Below are 14236 nucleotides of genomic sequence, written 5' to 3'. Positions count from 1 at the left end.
CCCATCTGCGCTCAGTGTCCGTTAACTTCCTTGATACATAAGCACATGGCATTAGATTGTTTTGGGAGTCCCTTTGCAGTAGAACAGCAGCCACCGCCATATCATTTGCGTCTGTCTGTACCACGAAGGGCTTATTTGGGTCAGGATGCTGTAGGATTGGCTCCACCACAAATAGGCGTTTTAATTGTTCAAAGGATTTTTGGCAGTCCATTGTCCAAGCTAAGGGCTGGCTAGGTTTTGGCTTGGTGGGAGACAGGCCAGTTTTTAGCAATTCTGTCAAAGAGAGTGCGACTTCAGTGAAGGAAGGGATGAATTGTCTGTAAAAGTTTGCAAATCCCAGGAAGCTCTGGAGTTGCTTACGAGTGCGTGGGGGCTGCCAGTTCAGCACTGCCCTCACCTTCCCTGGGTCCATCTTGATCCCCTTATTCGACACCCTGTATCCCAGGTAGTCCAGGGCCTCCTTATGGAACTCACATTTGGACAATTTTGCATAAAGTTTGGCCGCTAGGAGCTTTCTCAGCATTTGTTTGACCAATTTGATGTGGTCTTCCATATTTTCGCTGAATATAAGAATGTCATCGAGATAAACAAGAACCCCCTGGTATAAATGCTCATGCAAAATTTCATTGATCAGTTTCATGAAGACCCCTGGAGCCCCCTGGAGCTCAAAAGACATGACTCGGAATTGGAAGCTGCCCAAGGGGCAGTTAAAAGCAATCTTCCATTCATCTCCCTCCTTTATGCGAACTCAGTAGTAGGCCTCTCTTAGATCTAGCTTTTCGATAGGTGGCTCAGTAAGTCCTTCATCAGTGGCAGGGGGTAGGTATTTTGTATGCAAATGGTGTTGACAGAACAAAAATCAATACATAATCTTAAAGTACCATCTTTTTTTTCTTTAAACAGTACTGGGACGGCCATGGTGGTTTTTGCAGGCTCAATGAACCCTCTGGCTAGGTTGGTGTCAATGTATTTCTTCAACTTGGTCATTTCAGCAGATGTCATGGAGTACATTCTAGGTTTTGGCAATTTTTCCCCTGGTTGTAGTTTGATGGCACAGTCTGTGGGCCGATGAGGTGGGAGGAGGTTACACTCTTCCTCACTGAAAGCTTCGGCTAAGTCTGCATAAACCTTAGGGATTTGGTGTTCGCCTGGAGGCCCGTCTGAACAAGCTGCTTCTGTCTCTGGCTGCTGGCCGTTATGGGTAGGTTACTGTTTGGGAGGAGGGGTAGGGGGTGATGGGCCAACTGCTATCCTGATTTTTCGGTATCCATCGTCCCATGTGATGGTGAGGCCCCATTTGTCCAGCCAAGCCAGGCCTAGTATGATAGATTCTGACATTTTTGGGGTTACTATAAATCGTATGAGTTCATGATGTTTCCCCATCTCTAATTTAATCAGTTCAGTAATATGGGTGGCAGAGACTCCCCCAATTAACGTTCCATTGACCTGGTGAAATTTAATTGGGTGCTTTAAGGGTGTTGTCTTGATCCCCAATTGTTCCACCACTTTAAGCCCAATTAAACATCTGGTGCAGCCAGTATCTATTATTGCTGGCAGTTCTGCTTGTTTCCCTGTGTCTGGCAGCACCAGTTTTACTTTAATTGAGAAGGGGGGATGGGTGCACTCACCATTGGGTCTTCATCGCCATTAGCCATGCCAGGAGGGGCTTCTTTAGCCAGAGGGCCATCCCTCTCTTCAGTGAGGAAGGGAATTTCCATGGCTTGTCTGGCAAATCGGCTGGTGTCTGGGGCTTTCCTTGGAGGCTTCCTGCATTGTGCAGCTGGGGCAGGGCGTTGTTGTGGAACCAGGGCAGGGGCCAGGCACTCAGAAGCTTAATGTCCTGTTTGTCCACACCGATAGCAATTACTCGCCCCCTCCAGTTGAGGGGGGTGGTGAAATTTGTAGCCTTTGAAATGGGCCTTCTAGATAATGCTCTCCGAGGCAGATGCTCTGCTGGGGTTTGGCCGTGGGGGTGGACTTCTCTGTCTAGAGCAATGGACGTGGTATACCAGTCATGGAGATAGTCAGGCACCCCCCTGGATCCACAGGCTTTTCTGACTTCTGGGTCAATAGCTTCTTTAAAGTAGTGTAGGAGTATGCGGTCAGGCCAATGGCCCAGATTTCCTGCGACTCGTCTAAAGTCCCATACAAAGTCTTTTATAGGTCGATTACCTTACTTCATGACTTTTAGCGTGGCTTCGCTTTCATTTACGCGGTCAGGGTCCTCAAATAGGGACCGGAGCAGTGTGATAAACCTCGGCATCATCCAGTTCTGCAGCTCCCTCATTGTGCAGCTGGGCTATCCATTCAGAAGCTTCCCCTCATTCATCCCATCTGAGATTGCCGACACTAAGTCCCGGTCTGATTCGTATTGGTCCCCATACTGATCCATGTGAGCCCAGACCCTGCTGAGGAAATAAGCTAACCTGCCTGGCATCCCATCAAAGATTGCTTTGAAACAGGGGGGGCGTTGGCCTCATGGGTGGTTGGGATAGAACCTGCTGTGGGGCTGCTCTTGGTTGCTGCATTCCAACAGGCCGCTGTGAGAAGTGCTGGGCTGGAAAGGAGGAGGCAACCTCGTCAGCCGCTGGGGGAGGGGGCCTGGATGCTGAGCTGTTTGCTGCATTGGAGGAGGGTGGGACACTCTAACTGACTGCTGGATTAGTCCCCCCTGTGATGCCAGGATCGTTTGGCCATAGGAGGGGGGCCAGGGAGATCCCTGGAAGCTTGGAACAGACGGCGCGGGATACCACTGGCACCGGATCCATCCCTGGCCGGGACAGAAACCCCATCCGGGCTGTATATTCTGTGTGAAAACAGGCTGGTGAGGGGCCCCGAAAGGGGGTTTTTGCATTCCGTATGCCGGCTGAGCCTGATGCCCCACTGCTGCAGGATTGGAATGCTCTACTAATCCTGTTGTTTAGCCTCTGGGTGGGTAAAGGGGGGGTCTGCATCCTACTAATCCCCCCTCCATGTCCTGGATCAGGGAGGGCGAATGTTGGCTTTGCTAGTATCCAGCTCACCTCCAGAGGTTGGGAAGGGGGGGCAAAGCTCCCCACTTCCATCCGCTCAAAACTCTCAGGGAGCCCTGTTAAGGACTGGCTCTGCGTCGGGTGCAGCTGGTCCCAGCCCTGGGAGTCCCTGGATTCCACAGCCGTCCCCATCCTCCAGTCTGGCTCATGGGGTGACTTCATTTCCCCTCCTGGAACTGGGTCGGCCTGGCAACTCTTCAGGAATCTGATGCCTCGGCCCAAGCCCCAAGTCAAAGGGCCTCCTCTGCACCTCTATGAGTCATCCCATCTCTTCAGAAAGAGCAAGCAAGGGATTGGCAATTCCTTGAGCATCTGGGGCCCTGGCAGGCCTCCCTCCGATTTCTCCTTTCTCCTCCATCTTCACTGAGTCTTTGCAGTTAGATGCTGGGGTTCAGTACCCCTGACAGCCTCTTTAGGTGCTGTTAGGTTTTAGTGAGATTTGGGTTAATGTCAGCATTCCAGAAAAAACCCCACTCCAAGTAAAGACGCAGAAGCAAGCATTTTGCAAAGTCCTCTTTACTAACATAGGCAAACTGGCACATCTGGGAAAACCCAAACCTGAAAAGTCCGGGTTTTCCTTCAGTAAGTCAAAGCTCCCAAAACCATCCCCTTTTCCACCCAGTCGGTCACATGCTCCAATCAACATGCGTTCCATCCCAATCCAGCCCCCTGACCACTCCTTCTCCAGATGCGGGATCGCCCTGACCTTGACTGACAGGAAAAATGCTATTTTGTCTACTGACTCCCTCTCCTACTTTCCCACACATGAGAAGGTGGCAGCATTGGAGCTTCCGGCCTAATATGGCTTCCAAAGCTGACACTCTTCCTGAGGAGCCACTCCTGCCTTTTCACAGCTCTGCGCACTCGTGCATCGAGAAGAGGCTCCTCCTCTTCTTCCTCTTCACTTATGGGAGCTTCTGGAGGTTCTGAAGGCCCTGGCTGAATCCCTGCCTCTGGCATCACATCTTCTCCAGCCTCCTCATTGTCCGACTTGAGTGCAACAGCACAGACTGCTGACACAGTACCACACCAGCCTCCTCGCTGTCGGAATCAGCTCCTAATTGCACAGACCACTGACGGGCCACAACAGAACAGGTACACATAACTAAGGCAGAATATCAACAGATAGCCAGAACATGCACAGACGAATTCAGGAAAGCAAAGGGTCAAATTGAACAAAGACTTACAACAAAAGTCAAAGATAATAAAAAAAGTTTCTTCTAACATATAAATAACAAGAAAAAAATCAAGGAAACAGTCGGTCCACTAAAGAGAGAAGATGACAAGGAAGTAACAGGCAGCAGAGAGAAAGCAGAGCTGCTTAACTCATTCTTTGCATCGGTCTTCATGCAAAAAGCAACTATAGCCTAACCTACCAAAAACATAATTGTAAAAAACAGACTAGAAATACAAGTTAAAATAAGCAAAAAAATAAGTCAGAGAACACCTGTCTGATCTTGACGAATACAAATCACTGGGACCTGACGGGCTACATCCCAGAATTCTAAAGGAGCTTGCAGATGTCATCTCAAAATCACTGTACCACATCTTTCAAGAATCCTGGAGCATCAGGGAAAAACCAGAGGACTGGAAAAGAGCTGATGTGGTTTCCATCTTCCAAAAAGAAAAAAAAACCAGACCAGGAAACTACAGACCAATCGGCCTAACATCAATACCCAGGAAAAGATAATAAAAAAAACAGATCTGCCAACATCTAGAAATGAGTAAAGTAATAACTAGCAGTCAGCATAGGTTTGTTAAAAACCCAATGCCAAACCTATCTTATTTCATTCTTCAACATAGTGACTAAATTAGTAGACCAGTGAAATACTGTGGACTTAATATACTTAGATTTCAGCAAGGCATTCAACAAAGTAGACCACAACCTACTTCTTGGTAAGCTAGAAAAAAGTAGGATAGATAGCATTACCACCAGATGGATTCGCAACTGGCTGACAAACCATACTCAACAAGTAGTCCTTAATGGGTCTATGTCTACATGGAGGGAAGTAAGTAGTGGGGTACCACAAGATTCTGTCTTTGGCCCAGTACTCTTCAATATCTTCATAAACGACTTAGATGAGGGAATAGAAGGGGAACTTACCAAATTTGCAGATGATACTAAGCTGGCAGGAATAGCTAACACCCTAGAAGATAGGCTCAAGATCCAAATGGATCTTGACGAACACTGGGCCTTATCTAACAAAATAAAATTCAATGTACAGAAAAGTAAAGTTAATTACAATAAATATAAATGGACTTAATATAGCAACTAAAAGAAGAAAAATATTTCACAAACTGGAGAAATTGAAAATGGATATAATCTGTTTACAAGAAGTGCATATTAAAAAGCAACATGAATTACTTTTGGTACAGCCTAAACTAGGGAAATTATTTGCTTCACTGCCACAATGTAAGAAAAGAGGAGTGGTTTTGTATATCAAAGATACAATATTAGCGGAAAAAATTTATGAAAATGGAGAAGGACGAATTTTGATGGTGGAAATGACAGACAATAACAGGAAAATATTACTAACAGCGATATATGCTCCTAGTGACAATCAAGAAAACTTTTACAGAAAATTACATTTGAAATTAATAGAGCTGGACTATGACAATATCTGTATGATGGGAGACTTCAATGGAATAGTAGATGAGAAAATGGACTATAATACACAAAAGACAACAAAATCTTTTTTTAAGATGATAGAGGAAATAAATTTAAAAGATATATGGAGAGAAAGAAATGCAAAAAATAGACAATATACTTTTTATTCCAATAGACATTTATCATGGTCCAGAATAGATATGATATGGTTGATAATGGACTTGACCTTGAACATAGAAGAAATAGCCATAGAGGCTAATACTTGGGCAGACCATAATCCAATGATGATGAGCTAGAAAGGACAAAGGAGAAGGTCTAGATGGACTTTAAACACTACAATATTAAAAGAAAAGGATTTCCTACAGAACATAGAGAAAGAATTAGCTTTTTTTCCCAAAGAAAATAGAAAAGAGGATACATCACTGCAGAACCGATGGGATACCATGAAAGCTTATGCCAGAGGCCTGATTATTGACTATACAAGTAAAAGAAATATTAAGAAAAGGCAAGCATATAAAATTCTAGAGGATGACTATAAGACATTAGAAAAAGAACTGCAGAAGTTCCCACAAAAAAAAAAGACATTAAAATGAAAATGGACACGATTAAACATAAAATGGGATTATTAGAGAAAGAAGAGCTAGCACAAAAAATCAGGAACGCTAAACAGAAATATTTTGAAGATGCTAATAAACCGGGCAGATGGCTAGCATATAAATTGAAAAAAGAAAGGAACTCAAGGAAAATAACACAGTTAATAGATGATCAAGGACAAATTAGATTTGGAAATGAGGAGAAGAAGAACATTGTACAAGACTATTATAAAAAGCTATATGGAAAAGAAAAGATAGAAGAGGAAAATATTAAACAATATTTACATAAGGCAAATTTACCTCAGATTCCAAAAGATGTTGAGATGATGTTAGAAGGGAATATAACAATGATGGAGTTGACAGAAGCAATTAAAAAACAAAAAAGTGGGAAAGCACCAGGTCCAGATGGATTACTGGCGGAATATTATAAGACTTTGCAGGAATCACTGAGCCTCCCATTACTAGAAATTATGAATGAAGTAATGCTACAGAAGGAAATACCCAACTCATGGTTAGAAGCATATATTACAGTTATTCCAAAAGAAGATACCGACCTACAACAAGTCAAAAACTATAGGCCAATATCCTTGCTAAACTCAGACTATAAAATCTTTGCTACAATTCTAGCAGAAAGACTTAAAAGATATTTAAATAATTTTATACACCCGGATCAAAATGGATTTCTGCCAAAAAGATAGATTAGAGACAATTTGAGGATAATTTTGGATACATTGGAATATTATGATGTACACCCAGAAAAGCAAATGGCTTTGATGTTTTTAGATGCACAGAAAGCCTTTGACAATGTGAACTGGCGATTTATGATACTACAATTGAAACAGATGGACTTTGGAGAGAAATTTGTCCAAGCTATAGAAGCTATATATTATAAACAAACAGCAAAAATAATGATGAATGAAGAGCTGACAGAATTTATTGAAATACAAAAAGGAACGAGACAAGGTTGCCCATTGTCACCATTGTTGTTTGTGTTAACATTAGAAGTACTAAACAGAAATATCGGAGAAGAAAAAGGAATAAAAGAAATGAAAATTCAAAATCAAGAATATAAATTGCAAGCATTTGCTGATGACCTGATGTTTATCTTGGAAGAACCACTTCAATCTGTAAACAAATTGATAGACAAAATAGGAGATTTTGGGAAAGTGGCTGGTTTGAAAATAAATAAAGACAAAACGAAGATGTTGACAAAAATATGTTAAAAAAACAGAAAGAAGAATTGGCGGAAGTATCAAGGATGCAGGTCACGAATAAAGTTAAATATTTGGGAATACATTTGACAGCAAGATGTGGTACTCTTAAGGAGAATAATTATGATAAGCTTAAACAACAGATAGCGACAGATCTAACAAAATGGGAGAATTTGCAGCTATCATTGATAGGGAGAATATCAACTATTAAAATGAATATACTGCCCAGACTTTTATACTTATTTCAGACAATTCCAATTAAGTTGGGGAAAACATATTTTGAAGATTTAAATAAAATGGTGTTAAAATATATATGGCAGGGCAAAAAGGCAAGGATAAAACTAAAATTGATGCAAGATGTCAGATCAAGAGGAGGTTTTGATTTGCCAGATTGGGAATTATATTATCAAGCTTGTAATTTGATGTGGATTAAAGAATGGATAACGCTAAGGAATATGTTGACTTTAGAAGGACATGATTTATTGTTGGGTTGGCACGCTTTTATGTGGTATAAAAGTACAAAAATACTTATTTCAGAAGACATATGATACGAGAGTCTTTGTTATTAAACTGGGAGAAAATCAAACAATGTTACTATTTAAAAATTCCAGTCTGGTTATCACCTATTGAAGCAGTCTCACACGCAATAACATTTAGGAAGGAACAAATTGTTAGATATGGTGAATTATTAAATGAAAGGGGTGAATTTAAGTTGAAGCAAGAACTAGAAGAACAAGAGTTTGAAATGGATTAGTTTTCATATATGCAAATACAGTCTAGATATGATGAAGATTCTAAAAAGGAGGGTTTTTATAGTAACTTGACAAACTTAGATAAAATCTTAACAGGTTCTGATGACCATGTAATTAAAAAATTGTACAGTCATTTATTAGAAGTAAATTTGGCAGAAGAACAAGTTAAAGAAACAATGATTGCATGGGGGAAAAATGTGGGTCATGGGATTGACTTAGAGAAATGGGAAAAATTATGGTTGCAGAACTATAAAATGACAATGTCAACAGCATATAAGGAAAATCTGTATAAGATGTTTTACAGGTGGCATTTACTCCTGGCGAGAATAGCCAGAATGTACAAGAATAAATCGGAGAAATGTTGGAAGTGTCAGACTCCGGGCTCATATTACCATATGTGGTGGACATGTGCAGAAGCTAAAAGATATTGGACTAAAATCCACAAATGGTTGGAAAAAATGACAAAGAAACATATTGACTTTAAACCAGATATATTTTTATTGGGGATTTTACCAGAAATATACAATAGAGAAATGAGATATTTAATTGTGAATGTTTTAACGGCGGCTAGAATTGTATTTGCTAGAAACTGGAAAGGTGAGAAGATACCCATGGATGACGACATTATCAAGAACATTTTGGAGTGTGCTGAAATGAGTAAATTGACATTTGAAATTAGGGAACAAGAAGATAAACAATATTATTTGATATGGGATTTATTTTATCAATGGTTAGACAAGAAAGAATGGAAATGAAATATGAAATATGAAACGGATAAGATAATAAAACATATAAAGGGTTTTTTTTCCCCCTTATAGAGGACAATTTACTGTTAAATAATTGGTAAAGAGAATAATAATGTAATAAACTGTTAAATAAGAGAATATTGGATAGAAGATTAAGCACAAAAGATTTGTAACCAATCAATACACTTTCTGTGATTGTAATGGATGATAATTGTTTTATGTTTTAAGTTTTGTTTAAAAATAAAAAAAATTTCCCCAAAAAAAAAGTAAAGTCTTACACTTAGGCAAGAAAAACCAAAAGTACACATATAGACTGGGTGAAACCAGGCTTAATAGCAGTAACCGTGAGAGGGATCTTTGAATCTTAGTGGATAACCAGATAAACATGAGCCAGCAGTGTGCAGCAGCAGCCAGAAAAGCCAATGCAATCCTAAACTGCATTAATAGAGGGATACAATCAAGATCAAGTGAGGTACTAATATCACTCTATAAAGCCTTAGTAAGGCCACACCTAGAATACTGCATCCAGTTTTGGTCACCACACTATAAAAAAGATGTTGAGACTAGAAAAAGTGCAGCGAAGAGCAACCAGGATGATTAGGGGACTGGAGACTAAAACATATGAAGAACAGTTACAGGAACGGGGCATGACTAGTCTAGTGAACAGAAGGACCATGGGAGACATGATAGCCGTCTTCCAATATTTGAGAGGCTGCCATAGAGAGGAAGGGGTCAAGCTATTTTCCAAGGCACCTGATGGCCAGACAAGGAATAATGGATGGAAACTGATCAAGAAGAGATTCAACCTAGAAATAAGGAGAAATTTTTTGACAGTGAGAACAATCAACCAATGGAATAGCTTGCCTTCAGAAGTTGTGGGAGCTTCATCACTGGAGGCTTTCAAGAAGAGATTGGACTGCCATTTGTCAGAAATGGTGTAGGGTCTCCTGCTTGGGCAAAAGGTTGGACTAGATGACCTACAAGGTCCCTTCCAACTCTGTTAATCTGTTTAATCTGTTAATATACTGCTTCATAGTGCTTTACAACAGTCAGGGGTGTCAAACTTGATTTCATTGAGGGCCACATCAGGGATGTGTTTGACTTCAAGGGGCCGGGTGGGCTTTCCAGGGTGGGTGTGGCAAGCTCAATATCATTCATGTCAGGGGCACCTGTAGTGGCCCAGGCAGGGCTGGAGGGATCCATTGTGTCCAGCGGAGGAAGGTGAGACCAGGAAGAGCACCAAAACCTTATCCTCCAGAGAAGCCTTGCAGTCCCTCTCAGGCCATGTGGAGGACCCCCGGATGGTGGCGCAGGCTGTCCAGAGCCCTAGGCAGTGGAGGACAAGTACCCAGCCCAGCACTAGAGCTCTCAGGGCACCAGGACCCCACAACTCAACTCAGCCTAGCCCCGCTCCCCGAAGGGGTGCCAGGCTGCACTTACCTCCTCACTGCTGTTCTTGCTCTTCTTGGCCAGGTTGCTCATGGTGTGTGTAGAAGGGCAAAGTGTGTGGGTCAGAGGGAGGCCCACTCCCTCTCCACACAAGGAGACCTGGCTTTGTAACCAAAGCATCCTCAGTGATTGGGTGGAGACTACAAGGAGAGATCTGGAGGAGCAGACAAGGGGATGGCGAAAGGGCAGCAGGGCTCTGGTGGCCAAGCGCTAGGCAGGAGTTCCCTCAGACCCTCCTACTCATTATAATCTTCCTTCCTTCCTTCCTTCCTTCCTTCCTTCCTTCCTTCCTTCCTTCCTTCCTTCCTTCCCCCTTCTTTTTCTTTCCCTCTTCTTTCTCCTTTCTTCTTCTTTCCCCTCTTTCCTTCTTTTTCCTTCCTTGCACTCTTCCTATCTTCCCATCTTTTTCTTTGTCTTTCCTCTTTCCATTTCTCCTTTTCTGACCTTTCTTGAATTGTCAAATGCAAAAGGGGAAACATTTCTTGATGCCTCCTTGCCTTGTGATCAAATGCCACTTTTGCTAGTAGTTTGTTTTGCTAGCACTCTGCCAGCAAAAATGGAGCCCAAGCGGTCCACGTGCCATCCTTGGCTCCACTTTCAGCCACGATGGCCTCCAGCAGCCCTCTACCAGCAAAAATGGAGCTCAGGAGGGCTGCGCACAGCCTTCTTGAGCTCCATTTTCGGTGGGAAAGGGCTGCCAGAGGCCATCACAGCCAAAAACAGAGCTCCGGAGGCTGCGCACAGCCCTCCTGAGTTCCATTTTTGCTGGCAGAGGCACTGCAGGCCGGTCCTTCACTGTTTCCAGAGCAGTCCCACAGCCAAATATAAGCACCTGTGGACTGGATCTGGCCTGCAGGCCTTGAGTTTGATATCCCTGCTCTAAGTGGTTTACAAAGTCAGCATATTGCCCCCAACAATCTGGGTCCTTATTTTACTAACCTTGGAAGGATGGAAGGCTGAGTCAGCTTTGAGTTGGTCAGGTTCAAATGCCATTTTCCCACAAGGAAAAACTGAAAGGACCACAGCATAGGCAAAATAATAAAAAATAAAGTGCTCTGGGACTTAAAAATTCAAACAGGCAGACACATTTCAGGCTTAACAATTGCCAATAAGAAAGAAACATCCAGATAGTGGATATGGCTGTACCTGGAGACAGAAGGAGAGCAGGCAAAGAATTGGAGAAGATAACAGAATACAAAGATCTGCAACTAAAAATAGTACAAGTGGGTTAAAAGAAAGCAAACATAGTACCAATAGTAATAGGTATCTTGGGTACAATCCAAAAACATTGGAGCACTATTTGAATATCATCAGCATTGACAAAATCAAAATCAATCAGCAATGAATTGCAAAAGGCAGCTTTATTTGGAATGGCTTATGCCCCCCAACTAGATGTGGGTTTTTTGGCAATAGTATAAAAGCAGTTTGCCTTTGTCCTTTTGTGGAGCGTATGCTTAACTTTCAAACTGGCAATATACCAAGGAAGTGGGGAATCTAAATTTCCCTCCCGCCTGATATTTATTTTGTAAAATTCTCCCTATCAATGGAGTGGCTTAATAAAAAGAATCCATTGGCTATTTAATTCAAATCAAAGGTTTAAAGTCTTCCCTTTATAGTTCCCTCTACATGCATGTTAGTCATGATATGGAACAAGTTCTTCTGAACCTAGAGCACTGGAAAGATAACACAAAACAAAAAATAGTTGCACTCTAAGCAATAGATTATCAAATTTACCCCTTGCTCTATAACCCAATTGCTATTCAGAACTCCCCCAGAACTCTGTTGACTTTGGCTTTGAACTGTATTTTGCCAGTTCTCAGAATGCAACACCTTGTCAAACATTCTAATAAAATCATTACCAACTCTAGCAATGGAAACTTTTGTTCCAGTCTCCATTTCAAAGAGTGGCAAAGATTATAACAATTTAACCTTTTTAAAACACCTTCAAACACTGACCTTATATGTCTAGTTCCCACCAAGTATTAATTTATATTCCTGTAGTCCTACCTCTCTATTAAACATTTTAGGAGCAGCATTGTTTGTGCAAAATCCAATGAATGTATAAATAGATAATTAAAAGTGGGAACTGATAACTTCTTGGCACTATCCTATTAGCTAATAGTTTCCCTCAGGATTTCTAACCATGGGGAAAAGATTGAATTGCCAAGGTAACAGGTAACAGTAACAGAGTTGGAAGGGACCTTGGAGGTCATCTAGTCCAACCCCCTGCTCACACAGGAGACCTATATTAGGGATTCAAACCTCCGAACTGCTGACCCTTCTGATCGACAAACTCAGTGTCTTAGCCACTGAGCCACCTAACTGTTTGATGCAGAGTACAGTAGAAGAAAAGCAAAGAAGTATCAACAGCATTTTTAATTCTAAGATAATTGGTATCCTTGGCTTATTAAGGGATACATTTCTTTAGAAAAAGACTCTTTTAAGGCTTTGGTAAGATGTACATTTATTTACATTTAGTTAACATATTCTTAAACTAAATAATTGGTTAATTTAAAAAAAACTTTGAAAACTGAAACAAATAACCCATTTCCCCCTTTTTAAATATACTTGCATTTTTCTACAACTGAAGATTATTGAAGCAGGCTCTGTCATTCTTGCAGAAGACAAGAAGATTTTAACTGATGAGCAAGTTAAGAATTTTTATGAAAGCAAATCAGAAGAGGTAATAATTTCAAGAAGGTGGGGAGGTGAGGGCACAGTTATTGTTAAGATATAAAAGACTTTTAATATAGAGGAAAATATTATTCATTGTAATTACTGAAAATTAGTTATGATATAAATTGCATGTTACCATAGTTGTGAAAGTTCAACCATATCATGCCTTTTAAGTAACCCAGAAGTTAACACTATATGAAAGAATTTCTCTCAAGACTACCTTCCCAAGCCTTCCCAAAGCTACCTTCCCAAAGACTTAAAGGGTCTTCTTCTAGAATCATGAACAATCATTATTCTGCTATAACAGTAATGAGACAAGATTTCTATCATTTCAACAATGGCTGGGTGATGTTAAAAATATTGTAAGTCACTAGGAGGAATGGCTTCAATGCCAGAGCTAGAATAGAGCTAGAATAGCAAGAATAAAGATGTTTTGGTTCTTTGGTTTGAAAGTCTCACTAGATGCTTTTCAGATTTCCCAACTCAGTAGCTCCAAAAGCAATAGCGTCAATTGAAAGTGATTTGGATAGAGACAGTTGGTGCCTGCAGGTATTCTTGGCACTTCCACACCCCAATCAGGAACTAAAAAACAAATTAAGCAGGTATGGATTAAGGCAAATGGGTGTCTTAAGCCTAGCCCAATAATGTTGCACCCTCAACAAAAGTGAAAATCCCATGCTTGAGACCGAAATAAATGTAATATTTGACAACACCTTCAAACCAAACCTTTAAAATTTAGTCACAAACCATGCCAAAGACAATATGTTTTTAATAATGTAGATTAAAGTTGAACACAGCAGATAAGGATAATAAAAAAATGACTAAAGACAAGTGTGGCAGTGAACGAATTAAGAGCATGATAGTGGTGGGGGAGTCTTTGGTGCTTCCCTTCCCTTGGTGCTCTAAGCTTATGCTTATTTTGCTTTAATGATTAAAATAGAGCTGAAAATAAGAGTATGCCTGCAATATGGCATTTAGTTACAATATGCTGTCTGGCATGATTTATTTTTAACAGTTATGATCAAAGAAGGCTCTGAAGAAAGGGTAGATTGGAACGAAAATGGACTCTTGCAATTCAACCTCTCTTACAAAATTGTTGGGAAAAAATAAGAGAGAAATCTTGACCTTCTTAATAAATGATGGAGAATTAATGTAATAAATAAACAATT

General features: G+C 41.0%; 1 protein-coding gene across 8 annotated transcripts in view; it reads left to right on the top strand.

The window, feature by feature from the left end:
- Positions 1–14236, top strand: part of NME8 (NME/NM23 family member 8) — a 318092-nt gene that overhangs the window by 239454 nt on the left and 64402 nt on the right. For 5 of the 8 annotated variants that reach the window (XM_060686126.2, XM_087892434.1, XM_087892438.1 and 2 more), the window contains one exon: positions 12982–13074. The exons of the other annotated variants lie outside the window; for them this stretch is intronic. In XM_060686126.2, the coding sequence (XP_060542109.1) occupies positions 12982–13074 (93 nt within the window). The remainder of the gene's footprint in view (positions 1–12981; positions 13075–14236) is intronic. 8 annotated transcript variants of the gene reach the window in all.

Source organism: Pantherophis guttatus, chromosome 4 (genome assembly GCF_059756535.1).
Source record: "Pantherophis guttatus breed Tessera chromosome 4, ASM5975653v1, whole genome shotgun sequence".
Lineage (NCBI taxonomy): Eukaryota > Metazoa > Chordata > Lepidosauria > Squamata > Colubridae > Pantherophis > Pantherophis guttatus.
Note: the sequence above shows the minus strand (reverse complement) of the source record. Positions and strands in the feature narration are given on the sequence as shown.